The 22,059-nt window shown below is 38.5% G+C and overlaps 1 protein-coding gene across 1 annotated transcript in view; it reads left to right on the forward strand.

Annotated features, from left to right (window-relative positions):
• DNAAF9 (dynein axonemal assembly factor 9) overlaps nucleotides 1–22,059 on the forward strand; it is a 70,451-nt gene that overhangs the window by 10,942 nt on the left and 37,450 nt on the right. The window contains exons 3-12 of the mRNA XM_084204927.1: nucleotides 5,969–6,088; nucleotides 6,909–7,033; nucleotides 10,298–10,394; nucleotides 12,099–12,205; nucleotides 15,364–15,441; nucleotides 16,649–16,747; nucleotides 17,497–17,552; nucleotides 18,535–18,670; nucleotides 21,036–21,117; nucleotides 21,999–22,035. Coding sequence (XP_084061053.1) covers nucleotides 5,969–6,088; nucleotides 6,909–7,033; nucleotides 10,298–10,394; nucleotides 12,099–12,205; nucleotides 15,364–15,441; nucleotides 16,649–16,747; nucleotides 17,497–17,552; nucleotides 18,535–18,670; nucleotides 21,036–21,117; nucleotides 21,999–22,035 — 937 coding nt within the window. The remainder of the gene's footprint in view (nucleotides 1–5,968; nucleotides 6,089–6,908; nucleotides 7,034–10,297; nucleotides 10,395–12,098; nucleotides 12,206–15,363; nucleotides 15,442–16,648; nucleotides 16,748–17,496; nucleotides 17,553–18,534; nucleotides 18,671–21,035; nucleotides 21,118–21,998; nucleotides 22,036–22,059) is intronic.

The following is a 22,059-nucleotide window of genomic DNA, read 5'->3' on the forward strand; positions in this document are numbered from 1 at the left end:
AAAAGAGCAGCAGAAATAAAGGTGCATGTGCAAGTGTGCTGTGGGACAATAACAGGGGTTTTGTGTTGCTTTAATAGCATTTCATTGACTCTTGTTTCATATGAAATAATCAGTGTCAGGATCCTAAAGGAAAAATGCAGACATTATGATAGAAAACTTGAGTGCTTAGAGAAAAGGACTGAGGAGTAATTGTTTAAATAATATCTTGCAGTTAAACAGCAGAAATCTGATGTAGCCCTAAAAAAGCTCTGTGTAGGAAGTGATACCACAGTCTGCTTTTTTTTGGCTTTTATTCTGCTTTTTAATAATGTAGCAAGAGAACTTAAAGCTCATTTACTGGACCACAGAATAAAATTTATAAATAGATATATAGATGTCACCCCGTTCTTCTAAAGTTCTTCTAAGCCTTCTAATATTTACATTTTTGTAATGGAGTTTCTCACACACTTTTCATGTAAATAATGATTGTTTTGCATTCCTTTCTAGAAGAGCAGTGAATTGATGGACTGTTTGACCAGTGTGGTTAGAGAGGTAGCAATTTTATCCTCCAATCCATAGTCACTTTTGGAATTCTATAAATATCAATATTAAGAAATAAATGTACCTTTTTGACCTTAAACATCTCAGCATGTGAGTGCCATTCATTCTGTGTCATATTATGACATACATATTTATAAAAGCTGGTTTATAATAGATAATAATTTATAAAATTTCTAAATAAATAATAATTTATAATAGGTAACATTCTCTTCTAGTCAGTGCTAACTGTACAACATGAGCCTTTCTAGCCTGCATTTTCTGGGGTAAGAGGTTAAGTCTCTAAGTAGGAACTGTACAGCCAGAAGCTCTGTGAGGTCACTGTGTCAGCCTTCCAGTGAAACTTAATCATACAGGATAAACTCCTTGGGTTTTGCATTTGCTGCTAATTTAATTCCATAAAACATGTTAACTGATGACACTGCAGGATTTCTTAATTATTATTAACTCTGAGACTGCAGAAAGTCCCAGGTAAGGAGCAGTCACTGAAAGCATGGCCCAGCTTTAAGGAAAGCAGAGGAATTGCTTTGTGTAATGCTCAGTGTTGTGTGGAGGATTTCATTCTCCTCAGAAGAACATACCTCTTAATAAATAAGCCCTTGTGGTATGGAAATATGGGAGGTGTGTTTTGTTGGGAGATTTGTGCATTGCCCTGATCTCTAAGCACCCACAATGGGACTCTTGTCTGCTCTGGCCTGGCTCCTGTAGCCTGCAGAATTTCTGGCATAACTTCCATGAAACAGGCATGTCCCTGTTGTAAATGCATTCAATCTGTCATCAAACACGAGCTTCTGATGACAAAACCCATGTAGTTTTACATCCTCCTGACTTGTGTGGAAGTGGATACTCACAGCTAAGGTTTTTTACAGGCAGTGCATGTTCTGTTTCACTTGGCTGCTTTTAATGGCCTGGAGTTAATGCAGTTCCCTCACCTCAGCTTCAGTTTCATACTGGGCTGGGAGATAAAACCAGAATAAACTTCCTCAGCTTTCCTTCAAATTCATTAATATTTGTACTGAAATGAAACCCAGCATTGTGAGACCCCAGAGAGAGATGAGAACTGACCCAGTGTTAAAAGAAGTATTTAAATGGAGTTACAGCTGATTTTTAAAAGGAATTCTCTAATCTGATTTTGAAGGGGTTGCATGGTAACATTCCTGCATTCTTTGCTGGGGAGAAAAGGCCTCACAACTGGCAAGAAAAAGGAATTTGGAGGTTGGCATGTCAAATGGCTTTAAAAAGCTGTCATGTCTCAGCTGTGTTGCTGTTCAAGCTGATCTACTTAAATTATTTTCTGTCATAGTGGTGTTTCTTGGCATCTCATCTTTCAGCAGAGATTTTCAGCTCCTGGTTGGGTGATTTCTGAGGATGTGCTGTGAGCAGGGGGTGTCTGTAACTACTGGAATTGTAGCTGCTCTGATTGTGCATTAAACTGTTTCACCATTCAGCTCAGCTGAACTGATTTTGCAAACATTGATATTTATTTTCTATTCTCCTCAAAGAGTCTGGGGATACTTTCAAGGCCGTTCCAGTAAATATTTATTTTACTTTGGTTCTGTTCACATTTTGCTTTTTTAGATTAGAAATAATCTAGATTATTTATTTAGATTATATATTTAGATAATATATTTCATTTACTATATAAATATATCGTATATATAGAATCTAAATATATAATACATGACTTATAAAATGATAATATTATACAAAATATAAGAAATATAATAGTATTATATAATTATATAATCAAAATATAGACTATATAAAATAATATATAATATAGAAAATATAAAATAGAGATAAAAATATATAGTTTCTCCCCCATTCTGAGAACCTTTAGCACATTGTTCTGATTGTTCATCCCATTCCCTCTCCAAACAGAGACTATTTTAAGGATTATTTTGCAGCAGTTCCAGAATTCTGTTGCTTTTGGGCCAATATCTGAAGATGAATGTCCATTCCCTCCATCCTCTCCCTCCTGCTGTCCCAGGTGCATTTTCCATCCCTGCCAGTGCCCTTGGGTGTCTCACAGCAGACAGATTTCCCCCTGCATTTGGCCAGAAAGCTTTTGTGAAAAACACATATTTTATGATTGGCTCTTTGCAAATATTAAAATGAATATTGTATGGGTTGTGTTGGAAAGTTATGTTGTATTAATCTCTTTAAGTAGTGTGGTAAATAGAGTTTTTAGGCTATAGCATAATATTAAAATAGAAACTGTGTGATGTATTTTTGTAACTGACCCAAGAAATGGAAAAGATAACCAAGAAATTCTTCTCATTATCCTCTCTGGATGGAGATACAAGAGGATTCCAAGAAAAGAATGATTGCCTCCTTATTGGGAAGGCCCAGACTCTGGGGAACCAAGGCAATTGATTTACAAGATGAAGGGGGGAAGTTGACAATAAACAAAAAACTCCTCAGTTTGAAAGGAATTTTTGCATAATGTATGAGATATATGCATATGCAACAGGCAATTGCTTTTAAGGGTTAATCCTTTTTTAGAGAGCTCTGCTTTTTGGGGCTTAGTGCCCAGGAAGCATCTGTAGAGATCCATAATTCTTTGCTTTTATTGTCCTAACTCCGATTGTCCAAATTCTTATTGCTCTAATTTTTTTTTATTACTACTTTTTTTATAACTCTTTTATGACTCTTAAACTTTTACAATTTTCAGCCAAGTGATTGGCGTTTTTCACACTTTCTGCCAATTTCACAAGCCGAATGGGCTCTCTGAGGGGGAGCAGAGCAGGAGCCTCGGGCTCAGCCTGGCTCAGGGTGTGCCCACAGCCCTGCCCCGGGCTGGGAACAGGAGGGGGAGTTCCAAACTCCCAGCTCAGCTGGAGACAGGCGTCGGGCTTTCCTAATTAATGGCCTTGCCCATTGTTCTGGGGAGGATTCCTGATATGCTCTTATCTTGGTCATTGTTTCATTTCCTGTTTGTTTGCTGCTACATATCAGTTCCTTTAACTCCAGATGTTTTTGCTGTAGAATAGCATTAAAGCTCCTGTCTGGGCAGGATACTTGAAAGACCCAAGTAAACCACAAATTCCAAATATTCTGCAGAATTCATGGTTTTATGTTAAACAAATGCCTTCCCTCTGTGGCTGTCAGTGCTCTGCAAGCAATAATTCACCCATGTCCTCTATTAGAAGAGTTAAACTTGTCAGCTGTTCCCCCTTTAAGATCTTTTGTTTTCTCTTCCCCTCCTTCTGTCACTAACTGAAAAAGCAGGGGTCTGTCTGGAGTTTGGCTTGGAAGATCTTCCCTGCTCTAAGCTGCTGCACCCAGATAAAATCTCAAACTCTTCAAGTGATGGTGACATCAACTTTTTTTTTTTTTTTTTAAGTGAGGGCATTTTTCTCATTTTTCTTCTGATCTTCTGAAAATTAGAATCACAGGATCATAGGATGGTTTATGTTGGAGGAACCTTAAAAATTATATAGGTTCAACTCAGTGCCATGGCAGGAACACCTTCCACCATCCCAGGCTGCTCCAAGCCCTGTCCAAGCTGGCATTGGGCACTGCCAGGGATCCAGGGGCAGCCACAGCTGCTCTGGACACCTGTGCCAGGGCTCAGCACCCTCCCAGGGAACAATTCCTGCCCAATATCCCATCCATCCCCCTTGTCCTGTCCCTCCATCCCTTGTCCCCAGTCCCTCTCCAGCTTTCCTGGAGCCCCTTTAGCGCTGGAAGGGGCTCTGAGATCTTTCTGGAGCCTTCTCTTTTCCAGGCTGGACATTGCCAGCACTTTCAGTCTGTCTGTGCCAGATTATTGCTCCTGTGAGCCTTCAGAAGGTGCCTCAGTTAGGCAGGTGATCAGTGGAACAGATTATCCTCAGCAGATTGTGTGTGCTCCCTTCCCAAGGCTGCAGCTGATTCCATTAAATGGAGTTCCCTAAAACAATGGGACAGTTTCTTCCTGAAAGAAGGGAGTCTCCACTTGTTTGTAACTAAAATCCCACCTAGGCACAAGGGCTTTGGCAGCAATATTTGTGTGTTGAGTCCCATTAAACTTCAGATTACATTGGTGTGCCTGCTTTCATGGGGCTGAAAGTGTAAATAAAATAGAGGGACACCTATGAGGGAGAGGTCAGAAACAGCAGGAGAATGAGGATTCAAGGATTATGGCTGGAAAAAAAACCTTTGAGGGCTGAGAAAGCTGGGACAGATGTGAGGCAGCTTTCCACCAAATATCAGATACCTTGGAATACAAATACAATACAATTATCAGATACCTTTGAATACAAATACAATCAAATTATCAGATACCTTGGAGTGCATGTGAGCTACCAAAGTTACTGAGCAAACAAAGAGTTTGTTAAGATGTGGGATTCAGTAGCTGGACAGACACATCAGCTGGTTAGCACCCTAAAGCTGAAGCATAACTTGAAAAAGGAGCATAAACAGGAGAACCTGAGGTTTGTTCCAGTTTTTGCCAAGTCCAGGTGACTCCTGACTGGTTTGTTTTCCAGTTCAAGTGCTGAGACTCAGATGTTCAGGCCATGTTATTACATTATCAATGTCCTGATCTCTCTTTTGGCTGTGCTAACAAATCCTATTTTGTTGGCAGCCATCCCACTGTATCCTAATGTAATAAATCCAAATTTGTTGGCAAGGATCCCACTGAATTCTAATATAACTTGGTAGGAAAATTTGCCATTAGAGGAATTTTTTGGCAGTCAGGACTGGTGAGCTCTGTGAAATGTGAATGGCAAGGATGCTGCTTTATGTGCACTTGTTTGAAAACACTGGGTTTATGACAGTAGAATTATGACTGTGACTGTCATCCAGAGAGATGAAGATTGATGAAAATAGTTTCTAAATCTGTGACCTCATTCCTTTCTTCTTGAATTTATCTTCTATCTCTTCATGCTCCAGATCTTCAGTTATTTTCATTTAATTTTCCCAAGGACCAGGAAATTTTTTCTTGGAAGTTCTTTGTGCCCTATATTTTTTGTCAGAACATCTTTTCACAAATTGTCAGAAGTCTGCAGTGGCTCTCTGGTGACTCAGGGATTGCTCTATAACACTGATAAGATAATGTTTAATCATGTATTCTAAAGCAGGAGATTTGGGTCACAGGATTAGTTTGTTAGGAAGCTTCAATCAAGAACATATTAATTAGAATGCATCCAGACAGATGTTTAAATTACTAGAAAAAACCAGAATTTTGAATGCACAGCCCTGCAGAAAACAAGACATTTAAAATGTTTAAGGAATACTCATGGGTTTAGGTCGAAAGGGAGATGTCAGCATGTGGCAGTGATCTTGCAAAAACTCCCTTCTCCCTACCCTGTTCTCTCAGTGTGTTCTTGTGAGGAGTTGAGTTCATACTCCTGCTTTAAAGTTTAATAAATTGAGGAAAAAAATAAACTTTTCAGGTGTGCAATGTGAGGACACACACCAATTCTGCTGTGGTTTTGTTTTTCAGGGATAGACAGTCGATACAATGAAGGGTGCAGAGAGCTGGCAAATTATCTGCTCTTTGGTTTGTACAACCAGAACAACAATGACTTCGAAAGGACAGGTTTTCCTGAGGAAGTTCTGGATGGTGAGTAATGTTCTCAACATTTTTTACCTGTTCTGGACAGAAGATGAGCAAAAAAAGGGATATACAAAAAAAAAATTAAAATAAAGGTCATTAAGTCTCAGGTTATCTGTATATGTCTGAAAATACCTTCTTAGAAACACTGCTGAAGGACTCATTTTTAAACATATAAAGATATATTTCATATGTTTTATACTCCCCAATTTATCTCAAATGTTTTAAACTCACACAATTACAGTCCATTAGTTCAGTCAGTGTGTGTATGTACATGTGAATAATATTGTGTGATCACACCTCTGCACTTCTAAACTACTTGAGCTCTTTTTTACTTCAGCACTTTAACTCACCTTTGTAATACTTGGGATGTGGCCAATCCCTGTGATCACAGCTTATTCTTCTCTAATTTGCATGAAACTTTTGGATATCTCCCCTGTAGGCTGTGGTGTTGATAGTTCTTACTTGAAGCAGCTCTGATGTAACATCAGGCAAGAGCAGATGGAGTTTAGAATTCTGGAAGTGCTCTGGGAAGGCTCATCCTGAATCCTCTTGGCTGCACAAAGGACAGGCTGATGCAAGTTCTGTGCAAGACTTGGGAATTACCCCCCAGTTGTCTGGAACAGGAACAAGTGCTCTTGTGCTTGGAACTGTCTGTGGCTGCCAACTGCTCCTTCTGTTTGTTGAAAAGAAATCAGGAATTGCACTGCATTCAGATAGCTGAACAGTTTTCTTTTTTAATGAGGTGCATAATAGAAAAAATGTTTTCTGTTCAGTGTATTTTGTGTGTGGGTTCCTGATGCTGGAATATTTGTTGTGCTTGTTGCAGATATAATCATATTAATAAAACCTGACAGTGTTCATCTGTACTGTAACCCTGTGAATTACAATCATCTTTTACCCTATGTGGCACACTGGAGGAACTTGCATTTCCACTGTCTGACTGAAAATGAGGTAAGTGAAAAATGAATGCAGACAAGATTTGCTAATGAACTTGTTAATGAACTGCTCCTTAAAGTGAAACTTTAAAAAACATTCTTTCCAGAAGCCTTTTTTTCTCTTTCCTCCTCAGCAGGGGAGTGATATGTGTGTACATCTGGGTATTAATCATTTGCTAAAGTGTGCAAGAAGAATATGTTGTCAATACTTTTATTTGTTGGAGTGTGAGGACAAATTGCTCTTCTCTCCCACTAATTGCTGTTGTTTTGATCTGAGTCAGTGATCTTTGAATGAGGAAAAAAATGTGGCTTGTGAAAAATACAAAATGTGAATCAAGTATCACAGTCAACACTGAGATTTCCCACATCAGCCTTGTTTGCTGCCAAAGCAATGTTTGCATTGGCTGCCAGTAGTTTTAGAATATTAGGAAAGATGGGTTTAGCAAGTCCTTTAAAATAAAGAAATTTCATTATGTATTTTCATTTTAACTATTAAATCTGTCTGTTAAGAACTATTAACCTCACTTCCACTGCATTCCATGACTGATGTGACTTTCATCTTGAACTTAAAAGTCAAAGTATTCTAAAAAAAGTCCATTATTGTTGTGAAGTATTTTTAGAGGAGTAAAAAATGAAAATACTCGTTGTGGGGGTGTAGAATAAGGACCTTTTCATTCCAGTGGAGACTGGAAATGCTTCTTCCTCCATTGAGTTCTGTGTAGTTCCTTTTCTAAGTTAGAATTGTTCTGAATTCTGCAGGGAGTGGGTTTGGAGCCTGTGATGGTGGGTGAAGCCAGTGGAAAAAGGAGTGGGAAAGTCAGGGAGAGAAGCATTTTGTTCCCTTGAGTTTCCAGCTTGGAAGTGATGGGATTTATAATAGACTGATTGTGTTTTTATGTGTCTGCTTGATAGCTCAGAGCACAGAATTAGGAAATAATTCAGATTACAGGGGACCTCTGGAGATCCTCTTGTCCAACCTCCTGCTTCAGTGGTGAGATCAGATCAGATTTCTCAATTTTTTTTTTGCAGCTGGATGTTGAAAGCATCCAAGGATGACTGCAGAGCCTCTGCTGCATTTTCCCACTGTCCTCCTAGTGAAAAAGTGTTTCCTTTTGTCAAACCCAAACCTGATTGTTTTAAATCAAGACTTTTGTCATGGCCACTGTGGAGAGCCTGACTTCACCATCCCAATAATATTTTGCTGGGTTTGAGGTGCAGATATTGAGCCAGCCTGGATCTCTCCTTCTGGGACAAGTGCTGCATCCCACTGATTGTGGTGGCCCTCCACTGATCTTGCTCCAGTTTATAAATACCTTGTCCATGGACCCCAAAACTTGTTGTGGATACAATTCCAGGAGTGCAGCAGAGAAGGATAATTCTTGTTAGGATAGAACAGCTGAGCTCCAGGTTAAAACATGCCCCAGCAAAACCTAAAGCCTGGCTTCACAAGGCTTCTTTGTTGCCAAAATCCTTGCTGAAAAGGCAAATCTGATGCCATGTGCACTTTGGAATCAGGAGCAGAGAAGTTCTTACCACACAGTTGCCAGTGCAGCTGCAATTTCAGCTATTGAATTTTAAGCTTCATCTGCTTATGGGCTTTGATATGATTTATTATGGTAAAGAACCTTAATCACACAGTGTTACCATGATGTAACTGGCAAGGTGAATCTTGTGCCTTGTTCTTTGTGGAAATGAGGGGAAAGGTTTGGTTTTGGAAACTGAAAATAGAGTTCTGCTTCATTGCTGTTTGATGTGAATGAGCTGAGCACTTCCAGTCCCATTCCCAATGTATAAGAATTACCAATTTCTTAGATTACTGCTGAAAGACAAACTAAACCTTGCTGTGTCAGGTTTAAGTGCATCCTGTTTACAGGAGAACTGCCTGCAGTGGCTTTTAAGTACTTACTTTAGTGATAGAAATAACTTCGTAAAAATGAAACCAAAAAAGCACGAGAATTTTAGAAATAAATAAAGCAGTGCTGTACCTGGCTCTGGCAAAACACAGAGCTTCTGCTTCCTTTTTTCCTTCCTACTTGCTTTAACTAGACCACAGGAATTTATGAGAATATCCAAGTTATTGGGGGAAAAAAATCCCATATGACTGAAAAAATGCCCATGTTCAAAGTGACCAAATAAGATAAAATACAGAAATTTTCTGCAGTAAATTTTGGGGTGTCACAGTCAAACTGGCTGCAACAGCAGATTGTGAGCAAGCCTTTAGCACCCTGCCAAAACCCAAGTTCTTGTTCCAATGACATTTTTAAGTCTTGAGAAGCTGGCAGTTGTTTGGGGCTTGGCTTTGAGCTGCAGCTTTGATCTGGCTTCTGGTATTGAAGGAGGAACCCACCACGGAGGAGCTGGGGCTGCAGCTTAAATTCAGGCTTGGCTTAAAAGAACTTGTTCTCAAAAGAAATGTGTTGGGTGTACCCTGAAGCTCACAAAAAGCTCATAATCATGTCATTTGCCTTGATAAGAAGCTCAGAGCACTGCACATAAAAATAAAATAAAATAACATAGGCAAAACACCTCTGCCTTCTGATCTTGCTCCAGAAAACAAGTGGCTCTTGCAGAAGCCAGCAGGGCTAAACCTGTTGGTTCCAGGCTTGCTGCTAAACTGCTTTTCAGGTCAAAGTCAGTGTGTTTGCAGCTTTGTGTTCTGTTAGAAAAATGACTTGAGTGTGGTTTATCTCTTCAGTCTGGTTTTTATGCTTTTCTGAGTTAGGATATTTGCACTTCAGTCTGCTGAAGTCTTCAGACAGCGTTGCATGAGGGTTTCTCCTCTTCTTGCCTCCTCCTTTTCCTGCAGTTCACCTCTCCCTGAGATCAAAATTTTTTCTCCTTGCCTCATCTGTGACCTGGGGCTTATTCTGTCATTGATTTTCCTTGCTCAGTGTTGTTTAGCTGGTAATACAGTACCTTATATGAATTTTTTTCCCTCAGTGACACGTTTTTTGTGACACATCAGTTGGTATCCTCACAATGACTTTTATCTTTCAAATCTGGATGTTGAAAGACTTCACTGAAAGCTGAAAATAAAGTCTATAATTATGCCTTCATGTGTCATGATTAAAAACCTTGCTTTGAAGTTTGATTTTTTTCAATTTTCCATTGGCTTGAGTCCATCCCTGCCATGATGGGATTTCCAAAATACAGAAAGAGATGTTGGAGCTTCAGGAGGCTGTAGGTGATATTTTAGTGCTTTGAATGCTGCATCTTCTCTTTCCTGCCAATCAAATTAGGGCATGCCTAATCCAATTTGATTTGAAATGGCTTCTTTCAGTATGAAGATGAAGAAGCTGCAGAGGAATTCAAGATTTCCAGCTTTGTGGACATGGTCAGGGATTGCAGCCGCATTGGGATCCCCTACAGCTGCCAAGGTAGGGTGGGTGATGCTCAGAATTGTTGGTTTTGGGGTTTTTTTTTGGTCTATTTCTTGGGGGTTTGTTTTTTGTGAAGGTTGAGATTGAAGGTACTTGAGATGGTATTTCACATTCAAACTTAGATTTTTTTTAACAAATTTATGTTACAGTTTCATAAGCAGTGAGTTCTGTAGTATTTTACTAACAAGGTATAAAATGGCTAAGTCTCTTTACAAGGTCTTTTAAGGTTAAACTATCTAATTAAGAAATGATCTTTAAATTATTTTTATTTTTAACTCAATAACTGATCTTTTGTGTCCTGCAATGTGGACTTTTTTGTCTAATTACAAAATATTACTTAAACTCATGAAGAAGAAGGTGAGGAAGAACAACTTTAAAGCTTCTTATATAGCTTTGTATATATTATTATATTTTAAAGCTTTAAACTCTTAAGTTTTCTACTTTGTGATATCCCACACTCTTATTCAAATTGCACACTTATAATCTTAGTGCTGGTAATCAATTTTGGAAGCCTTCTCTACAGCCTTAGGTTAAATACAGTATTCTCTTGTGGGTCTGTGCTTTTCAAAACAAAAAGTTTAAAATTCTCAGCATCTAGAGTTCCAGCACAGAGTGGAAGTGTTTTTGCACCCTGCAGCTTCAGGGAATGAAGATTTCCTTGCCTTAGGAGAGAAATAAGGATTAGTAAGTCATTAGTTTCCTTTTAGCATCTTTTCCCTTAAGAGTTGAATTTCTTTCTGAGAGCTGGAAGCGCTCAGAGTTCATCTGGGGAGCGAATGCCCCCAGCGTGAGGCAGAGAAATGATTTGCATTCAGAGCAGTGTCTTAAACTGCTACAGAACTTCTCTGTTCCCATGGGAGCTCCAGATAAATCCTCCTTTATGGAAGGGGAGAATAAACATTTCTTTATGCAAGTTTCCTTTTTTAGAACTGAAAAAAACCTGCCCTGCACAGCTTCCTGTTGGGATCTGGAGCCAGCCTTGAGCCTCAGCAGTGTAATCTTGCATTCTTTTTTTATTCCTAATTCTTTATTGCTTCCCTTAGGGAAGACTGATATGCTCTGACTGCCTGAAAAGTCATTAATGGAAGTGCCAGGAGGAAGTTTTAATCTCCCTCAACTTAAAATTCTGATTAAATGGGGATCATGGAAGAAATTCCTCCTTGTGAGGGTGGTGAGGCCCTGGCACAGGATGTCCAGAGAAGCTGTGGCTGCCCCTGGATCCCTGGAATTGGATTCAGGGATCAGGATCCAAGCCCCATCCAACCAAGGCCAGGTTGGACAGGGCTTGGAGCACCCTGGGATAGTGGAAGGTGTCCCTGCCATGGCAGGGGGGGAATGGGATGAACTTTAAGGTCCCTTCCCATTCAAACCATTCTGGAGTTCTGTGATGTTGTATTTCAGTATTTAGTTAAGGCCAAGTATTTGATTGACTGGAGTAAGCAAAACTCCCTGTTTATTATCTTGAATTTTAATTTGTTGAAGTTTGCAAAGACATGTGAAATATCCTGAAAAAAAGGGACAAAATTTAGGGTGTAGAGGAGCTTCCAAAATTGCCGTGTGCACAAAAAATATTTTTCGCCTCAAGATTTTCGGTTGTACAAAAATGGGATTTTTCTACAACTGAATCTGTGAATCCAAATGTCTCAGGCAGAGCTGAAATGCCAGGATTTGTGAGGGGAGCTTGCTGTGCTTGCTTTGCAGGCCACCTGCAGATATTTGACATGTTCATCGTGGAGAAGTGGCCGATCGTCCAGGCCTTCGCGCTCGAGGGGATCGGGGGCGACGGCTTCTTCACCATGAAATACGAAGTGAGTGCTTCCCTTGGTCATCTCCTTCCTGAGGCAGAGCTGACTCATGAGGTTATTTCGTTTGGAGAGCGCTTTTGGAGATGATCTGGTCCTGACTCACTGCTCAAGTGAGCTGCTGAATTGGATGGGGGTTTTTGGATCTTGTAAAACTGTGGCAGGATGGGGAGCCTGTGGTGTGGCTGAGGTTCTGTTCTGGGCTGCTTAGCACTTTTCCCTGGATAAACCATTGTTTGAACATTCACCCCAGGCCTCTGCTGGGATTTAGAACTCTCTTTTCCTTTCGTTTTTTACTTTTACTTTTCCTTTTTCCCTTTCCTTTTTATCTTTCCTTTCTTCCTTTCCCTTTTCCTTTCCTTTCCCCTTTCCTTTTTTTCTTTTCTCTTTCCCCTTTCCTTTATCCCTTTCCTTTTTTATTTTCCTTTTTCCCTTTCCTTTTGTTCCTTTCCTTTTCCCCCTTTCCTTTTCCCCCTTTCCTTTTCCCCCTTTCCTTTTCCCCCTTTCCTTTTCCCTCTTTCCTTTTCCCCCTTTCCTTTTCCCCCTTTCCTTTTCCCCCTTTCCTTTCCCCCTTTCCTTTTCCCCCTTTCCTTTTCCCCCTTTCCTTTCCTTTCCCCCTTTCTTTTTCCCCCTTTCCTTTCCCCCTTTCTTTTTCCCCCTTTCCTTTTCCCCCTTTCCTTTTCCCCCTTTCCTTTTTCCCCTTTTCCCCCTTTCCTTTTCCCCCTTTCCTTTTCCCCCTTTCCTTTTACCCCTTTCCTTTTCCCCCTTTTCCCCCTTTCCTTTTCCCCCTTTCCTTTCCCTTTTCCTTTCCTTCCTTTCCTTCTAGAGCTACCTCTACCAATAACCAATTTTTTTCCCCCTAGATGGATTTTTTTACCCTAATTTTTTAGATGGGTTCTAGATCTTCAAGAGCAGAGCAAGAGGAGCTGATTAGTGCTGAACACCTTGAGATGAGCTCAGAAAATAAGACAAGACTATTCTTGGGTCCCTGGTTTTGACTGAAAGGATGCATCTCCTTCTCTCCCTGACCTTGTATATTCATGGGCCATCCTACCCTGCTCAACAGGGCAACAGTCAGAATTGAATTGCTCTTATATTTAATAATGATTTAACTCTGAGCAACTTTTGTCATTGATTTGCCCATTTATTAATTTTGCTCTGAACAGCATTTTCAGATGACAGCTTTGCATTTCTGTGCTTATTTAAAGCTTCTTTGCTTTCATTTTTTGAATCTCTGCCACAGCAATGCAGATGTTCCATTTTTCTTATCACTCCTCCATTTTTACAGCCACAATGGGTTTTTGTCTGACTCCTGATAACTGGAAAACCTCCAGAGAATTCATAGTTCCATTTTTAAAGTCTCATCATATCTATAATTGTACGTGCTTGCTCAGAAATATCCTCTGTGAGTTCCTGTGCCTTTCTGAGCACTGTTCTCTTTCCACTAGCTGGAAAATTTTAAGCTTCAAGGTTTTTTTCAGGGATTTTTTGTCATTCCATCACTGGTACTGTAACACTCTGTGGTGTGAACCTGCCCATGCAGTAAACACAGAGTACAAACTGATGAGACCTTTGGGGAGGGCAGTCACCCTTCTTGATACATAAAATGAGTTAATGAAAATTTAACTGCCAATTCAGGAGCTGTTGGGTCTTTAATTGCCCTTTAATTACCCCAGTTCATTTCACAAATCTGTAAAGGCTGTAGAAAAAAATGTTCAGACAGGGTGGCACAGACAGAACCTCTTCTGTGTGATCCAGGGAGCTGATTCTGTCCCCAAGCACTCCTGAGTGCTTCAAAAGGAGCAGGGAAAATTCTTGGACTCCTTTTTTGAGAGCAATCATGTTGGCTCTGGCAGTCCAGGCAGCTCCAGCTGGAGTTCTTGTTTGCTTCCTCCTTGAACTCGTGAGGGGATTTCAAATGGGAAGTGACATTCTGAACTTTGTTCATGTTTGTGTGGTTCTGTGTCACTGAGGGGGGAGGAAACCAGACTGGAAGCACATTTGGGATCACTGTAAATCATCTGTAAATTAATTCTTCTGCCATTATTAAAAGGGGAGGGTTTTGGTGCATTTTTAGCTCAGACTTTCCCTCTGAGATTTTTCCTCTTCTGTATGTTCTCTTAGATTGGAATATATGAAGGATGATAATTCAGGATTTTAAAGGCAGTTGCTCTTTTAGTGGATAAATCAGAGTTGTTCATGATGTTGTAAATTAGAAAATTTCCTGTGTTTATAGGAATGGAATGGAAGTGAAGTCTGGGAAATCATTATTACATGAATACCTGGAATAACTGTAAAGCAGTGGGTTAAGAAAATTCTAGCCAGTGTTGCATTTTTAACTGAGTGGGTGATGGGGAGACTTGTAAATGCAAAATCATTCAGATACAAATGTCCCTTAAGAATAGATTTTAAAATATTATTCTCTATATGCATCATCTGTAATTTAGAAAATTTCCTGTATTTATTGGCATGGAATGGAAAATCATTATTACATGAGTACCTGGAATAACTGTAAAGAAAACTGGTGAAGAAAATTCCAGCCAGTGTTGCATTTTTAACTAAGTGGGTGATGGGGAGTAAATGCAGAATCATTCAGATCCCAGTGTCCCTTAAGAAGAGATTTTTAAATATTGTTCTCCATATGTATCATCCTGCTACTTGGAAGAAAGTATTGCAAAGATAGACTGTCTTTGTCTAAATTTAATATTGCAAAGATAAACTTAGTCTAAATTTAATATTGCAAAGATAAACTGTCTTAGCCTAAATTTAATATTGCAAAGATAAACTGTCTTAGCCTAAATTTCCATCAGCTTGGAGCAAGTGTTGGCTGATATTCAGGATGACTAAACCTGGAATTGGTTCTTGGATGTTCTAACTCAGAAAACTCATCCTGCCCTTTTGCCTGCCCCAGCTCATGCAGTTCTTTGCTATTAAATTGAGAAATATTGTGAAATGATTTTTTTGGAGGATGCAGAGAAATCTTTGCACAGGGTTCAGACCCTCAGTGGTCAGGTCTTTGTAACAGAGTGGAAATAGTTGTGAAATCAGAATTAAGGAGCACTGTTAGACAGGGCAGTGTTCCCTAATTCTGTCTCAGCTTAACCCTGGATCTGTGGCCTTCTTTGTGATGTTTTTCACAGAAATGTGTTTAAAATCTCTTTCAGTTAATGGATGTCAGTGCTGATTTATGGAGGACCTACAGCAAAATGGATCCTGTGTCCTTGGAGGATTTGCTTTTTGAGGTAATGCAGGTGAAATGTTCTGCCTCAGCTCCTGCTTGGTGTAACCACAGAATAAAAGTTTGATTTTGTTTGGTTTTAATTAAGTTTATGGGCTTGATTTACAGGCTTTGCCTGCTGTTGTGTGCAGGGTCTCCTCTCATTCCTTAAATCTGCCACAAACACTGCAAAACATTAAAATAACTTGGTTTCCTTGAATTTATTGCTTTGTCTGAAAATCTCCTAAAAACTTTCCTTCATGTCATTAAACCATGTACAAAATACATGAAATTTCTCTGGTTTTTTGTGTTAATCCTCCTTTTGCAGCAAGGAGGGTTAAAAAAATCCCCTTTAACACCCAACCATTCTTCCAGGAGAAAAAAAAAAGCATTTTTCAGATTTTTGTAGCTCCTTTAAGTGGGAAACAGTGACACTCAGTGGCTGCCCTGATGCTTTGGGAAATCCAAACAGAGGGAAGGGATTCTCACATTAATGCCATGCTCTCATCTCAGAGGAGAAAGCATTGTACAAATATTAGTAGATGTAATTATAATTCATATTTATAATTTATTTATATCTATTTATATTATAATTCAGTTATCACAATTTATTATAATTTATTATAATTATAACAAGATATTTATAGTATAATGTAATTTATTTATATGTATAACTTATTAAATTAATATTTATACTTTAATAGCATATATTATTTTATAATTCTTGGTCTATATTAATTTTTAATCTGTTCCTAGCTTGACAGCAATTTAATATGTACAAAATTCAGCAGTAATTATCCTTTATTAATAACATATTGGTAGTTCACACCAATTTGGTTGTTCAGTCAACTGCTGTAATGAAAATTAAAATATCATAGAGTTTTTACAAGGCTCTCAGTTTAAGTGATCACTCTCTGATATTTCACTTCCCCTCTCTGTGTGGAAGTGAGATTAATGTCTGGGACTTGTCCTACACCCTGAGCAGACCTATTTATTATAATTTGAAGTTTTCAACCTGAAAGTTGTTGTTAAATTGACTTAAATTTTCTGAAAACAATAAACCTAAACCACACACCCACAAAAAGACACCCTGAAATCCAGCAGAATGTCCTTATCATCTAAAATATATTTGTTTTCCTGAGCTTATTGTTTCATTGGGCACTCTGTATTCCAGTGAAATGTCACCTTTGCCTTCATTTCTCTTAAAATAATATCAGCTATTTTCCTTCTAGGATTTAAAGATTTTTGAACACCAGTGGACCAACTTTTTTGCTAATTTTGACACTGAAATTCCCTTCATTCTGGAACTCTCAGAATCTCAGGCTGGGGAGGTAGGCCTGCTTCAGCAATCCTCCAGTATCCCTGCAGAAGGAATAATTACTCACCATTAATTTGGGTTTTTTTTTTCCCCCATCCCATCTCACTTTTCATGTTTGAGGGTTAAAAACACATAATTTGAATTTTTTAAAGTCACCACCCACCTGAAAAATCCGTGGTATGATGGCTTAGGACTGCAGGGCTAATTCACTCAAGTGTTTGCTCACTGCTAATTCAATTTCTATCTGCACAGGAGATATTTGGAGGTAGATTTCACTTGCATTTGGATGGAATCTGGTTTGTGCAGGGATTAACAAGTTCAATTTGCACATCTCAAACCTCAATAAAAACTGAGGGGGTAGCACAGAGCCTGGGAGGAAACAGCACAGCATTTCTGGGGGTGGCTGTTGCTTTTTGGATGCATTTTGTTACATTTTTGATGCTTTTTTGATGCATTTTGTTGCATTTTTGATGCATTTTGATGTTTTTTTGAAGCATTTTGTTGCTTCCTCTAGGATGGTGGAAGGTGTCCCTGCCCATGGCAGGGGGTTGAGCTTTAAGGTCCTTCCCAACCTACACCATTTAATGATTTAATGAAATGAGAGATTTAGTGGTGTTTGGGTTTGTTTGTGGAGGTTGGAAGTATTTTCTGAGGGTTCAGGAGTTTTCTCTGAGAAGGTTAATTGAAGTTTAATTAATGAGAGGATATTTCACACTTCTGTCCATGTATTTCTTAATAATTTTTGTTTCCAATTCTTCACAGCCCTTCAGAAGTTATTTCAGCCATGGCATGATCTCAAGCCATATAACAGATAACAGGTAATTATTACTCATTATTATTATTATTATTTCTCATTACTCCCTCTGGTGTCACTAGTACATCAATATTTTATTTCCATATCCCTGATGCCATAATGTTTAAATTTCTTTTTGGTATCACCTCAGTAGATCAAATCTCCTACTGAAAAAGCCTGTGCAGAGTTCCTTCATGTCCTGGAAGGATAAGCTGAATTTTCCCAGGGTTTAATGCTGTAATTCTTGCCTAGACCATGACATTTTGTTCATTATGATCAATTCCTTCCTTGTTCCATCCCTGGAAAAGGTTGGATGGGGCTTGGAACAACCTGGGACAGTGGAAGTTGTGAATAGTAAATAGCTGGAATGAGAGGATTTTTATTGTTCCTTCCACCCCAAAGCATTCTGTGATTCTATGAGAGACTTTTAACCAAAAGTTGTTGTTTAGCTGAAGGTTCTGCTGCAAAATCCACGTTCTGCTGTTGTGAGCTACTCAAGGTTTGTTCAGCTGATTCAATCTCTGCACATTCTGCTCTATTTGGAGTAAACCAGTGGAGTTTAATGCCCTTTATTTCTGGTAGCATCCTCTGCTGTTTGCATTGCATTCAAGAAAAGAAAATCCTTGACCTCTCCAGCTGAGTTTTGGGCCCAAAGCCAGAACTAAACCCAAAATAGTTTTGTTTGTTTCCAACACAGTCATTTCAGGGTTTTCAAGATGGTAAATTTTAAACTAAGCTGCTTTTCAAGGCAGTTTAAGATAAAAGAATATTTTCAGAGCATTTGGGAACAACCTTGAGATAAGTTCATTGTATTTGAAAGAAATTATCATTTTATAAATACAAGTAGATTTTTTCTTTTGAACTTGCTCGTTTCACTGTGAATCTTTGTGCAGCTTTAGTCATTTTGTATTATTATCATGAGAAATTCAGCAGCTGAAAGCTTTGATTTCATTTGTTTGTAAACTTCCTGCAAGTATTTTGGTGTTGATTCCCTGTCTCTTGCTCAGCCCGAGCAGGCAGCCCTTTGTCCTGTTTGGCAGCCACTCCACAAAGGAAAACTTGAACACTGGGAACTTTAATTTTCCATCTGAAGGGCATCTGGTCCGAAACACTGGCCTTGGTGGAAGCACTGCCAAGCATATGGTAAGGCTTTGGAAAAGTTTTCTGAGATTTTGAAGCATTTTCTCTTTTTCTTTGTATATTTTTTGTACTTTGATGAGTTAAATGCCTAATTCTTAACATAAAGCACCTTAGCAATCCATCAATTCAAGGAAGAAATGTGATTTTTCTTGCTCTTTCCAAGTGGAACCATACTGGATTCTTAATCAGGGACTGCTGAATGAATTAAAATAATTTATTCTCTAGAAAAAGACAACTTTTGCTGTAAGTGGGTGGGGGAGAGGGAAATGCTCTTTGTGTCCTGGCCTTCTGTGATACACTTAACTGTGACACACAGTTTCTACTTTAATCACATTTATTTAGCCATTTCTTAAAAAAGAAACAAAAAGCCACTTTCTTTGATAACACCTTTGTGAATAAACCTGGGATATACCACCATGTATCCAAATTCCAGTGTAAGCTTCAACAACTATTGACAAAACTCCAAAAAACCTTTCATAGAATTCCAGGACTGATCAAGTTGCAAAGCTTAGCTTATTTCCACTTCCAAATAAAAACTGGGTTGTTAAACATGATTAACTTGTTTCTATTTCCCAGGAAAAGCTGGGATGTTAAACATGGTTAACTTATTTCCACTTCCCAGGAAAAGCTAGCATGTTAAACATGCTTTAACTTGTTTTGTTAAACTTGAGCTTTTACTTTTACATGTTCAAGTAAAAGCTGGGTTGTTAAAGATGATTGGCTTGTTTCCATTTCCAAGTAAAAGCTGGGATGTTAAACATGGTTAACTTATTTCCACTTCCCAGTAAAAGCTGGGTTGTTAAACATGGTTAACTTATTTCCACTTCCCAGAAAAAGCTGGGTTGTTAAACATGGTTAACTTATTTCCACTTCCCAGGAAAAGCTGGGTTGTTAAACATGGTTAACTTATTTCCACTTCCCAGGAAAAGCTAGCATGTTAAACATGCTTTTACTTGTTTTGTTAAACTTGTGCTTTTAGTTTTACATTTTTAAGTAAAAGCTGGGTTGTTAAAGATGATTGGCTTGTTTCCATTTCCAAGTAAAAGCTGGGATGTTAAACATGGTTAACTTATTTCCACTTCCCAGGAAAAGCTGGGATGTTAAACATGGTTAACTTATTTCCACTTCCCAGGAAAAGTTGGGTTGTTAAACATGGTTAACTTATTTCCACTTCCCAGTAAAAGCTGGGTTGTTAAACATGGTTAACTTATTTCCACTTCCCAGGAAAAGTTGGGTTGTTAAACATGGTTAACTTATTTCCACTTCCCAGTAAAAGCTAGCATGTTAAAATGCTTTTACTTGTTTTGTTAAACTTGAGCTTTTGTATTTCCAAGTGAAAGCTGGGTTGTTAAAGATGATTAACTTGTTTCTTTTTCCCAGTAAAAGTTGAGTTGTTGAACATGATTAACTTGTTTCCATTTCCAAGTAAAATCTGGGTTGTTGAACATGATTAACTTGTTTCCATTTCCCAGTAAAAGCTGGGTTGTTAAACATGTGCTGAGGTCCATCACCCCAGGGATTTGGGATCCTCTGGCTGGAGGGCCTGGGTGGCTCCAGAAGGCAACTTGGCAGCGAAGGAGGAGAGAGGTAGAGTGTGGAGAGAGCTCCCTGCTGCCTCCAGGGGCTCTGGGAGTGGTGTGAGCCCTGAGCAGGTGGATGTGGCCATGCTGGAGTGAGAGCATGAGTGAGGCCATGAGTTGATGAGCTTGTCAGCATTTCATGTGCAGCTGCCTCAGGGATGGATGGACGTGGGGCTGCTGGGCACAAATCACGTGTGCAGAGCCTGAGAAAAGAGTGGTTTTGCATCTTGGTGAAATCTCATCCTCCATTTGCTGCTCTTAACGTTATTTCTGTGAAAACACTTTCAGTTCTGTCTTTCCTTCCCTTGTTAACAATAAGATGCCATCTTTGATACCTTTGAAAATGCAAGTACTGTGTTATTGTGATGTACTTGCTCCATCTGTTGTCCTCAGATTCTGATGCTGTTCTTAAAAAGGTGGTTTATTTACAGGTACAGGTGATACTGTTTTAATAGGGTGTCATGAAAATAGTAAATAAGACCAAGTGCCAGCCTAGTTATGGGAACCTGACCCACTTTCCTCTTCATGAAAAGAGCAGTTGGCATAGGAAATTGAAAACACAAGTCAGAGCTCATCTCCTTTCCAAAGTCTTTCAACCATTCAGGTCAAGTCAAAAGTGAAATAGACCTTTGAAAACGTAAGTTGCATTTTCACAATCCAGTTCTGTGTTGTAAACTTCTGTAGTCTGTCAGTGCTTAGAAGACTTAAGGGGAACGTAGTTAATTGTGAATTATTGCACCAGTTTGTTTTACTGATGTCTTTTGTATCTCATTAATACTGACTGCTAGGTAGTGCAGTGTGTATCTCCAAAGGGACCTCTGGCTTGTTCAAGGACCTATTTTTTTGGAGCCACTCACATTCCTTTCCTGGGTAAGTGCATGAAACACACCAAGGCAGTTATTACCTCTGATTCCATGGAAATTTGTAGCAATTAAAGGCTTTGCTTCCTTTTTGAGTGGTAGATTCTGTAGCCAGTGCATGAAATCAGAGCAGATTTTGTGGGTGAAATCTGTCACATCTGAGTGTTGAATATAAAATCTGTCAGATCTCAGTGTGCAGATCCTTTTTAAAGCATTAAACAAATATGAAAGTCCATGTTCCATATGGATTTATAAAAAAATAGTCTCCAAAATATATACTACAAACTGAGAATTGTCAAGTAACTGAGGATTTTTAGGATGAAGGAAATTCTTTCACTTCCATCTTTTATCCTGAGTGTAATGAGTTACAGTAGCTGTATTCCAAAATAAAAACAATGTAAATCTTTTAAAAACCATATTTTTATATAGTTTAAATGGCTGGAAGAGTCCATGAATGAAGTCAGTCCTTAGGGTTATCTTAAAAAAAAAAAAGAAAAAAATTTAATATTTTATAACATATATGTTATATGTATTATGTATTATAAATTGTATATCATGTACTATACATTGTATATTATATATTATATATTATTTAATATATAAAAGATATAAATATAAATATAAAACAAGTAAATATTTAAATATATGAAATATATATATATATAAAATACCTATAAAATATATATAAAGATATAAAAATATATATGTATATTAAAAAAATATATATATCTGGGCTCAGAACAGCTGAAGAGAGGATGATTGGAAAATTCGAATTACAGCCTGTGTTTGCCCTAGTAGCATAAAATACTGGCTAAATTCCATGTAAGATGTGCAGCAGAAATGTTTTTTTATTATTATTATTTTTGTTTTGGTATTTTTGTTTTAATACAGGGAATGACAATGAGATCCACAAGCAAGCTGAGCAAGTGTAAGCTGCCAATTTTTTTATATT

This window comes from Fringilla coelebs (genome assembly GCF_963513975.1).
Source record: "Fringilla coelebs genome assembly, chromosome: 4".
In the NCBI taxonomy this organism is placed as follows: domain Eukaryota; kingdom Metazoa; phylum Chordata; class Aves; order Passeriformes; family Fringillidae; genus Fringilla; species Fringilla coelebs.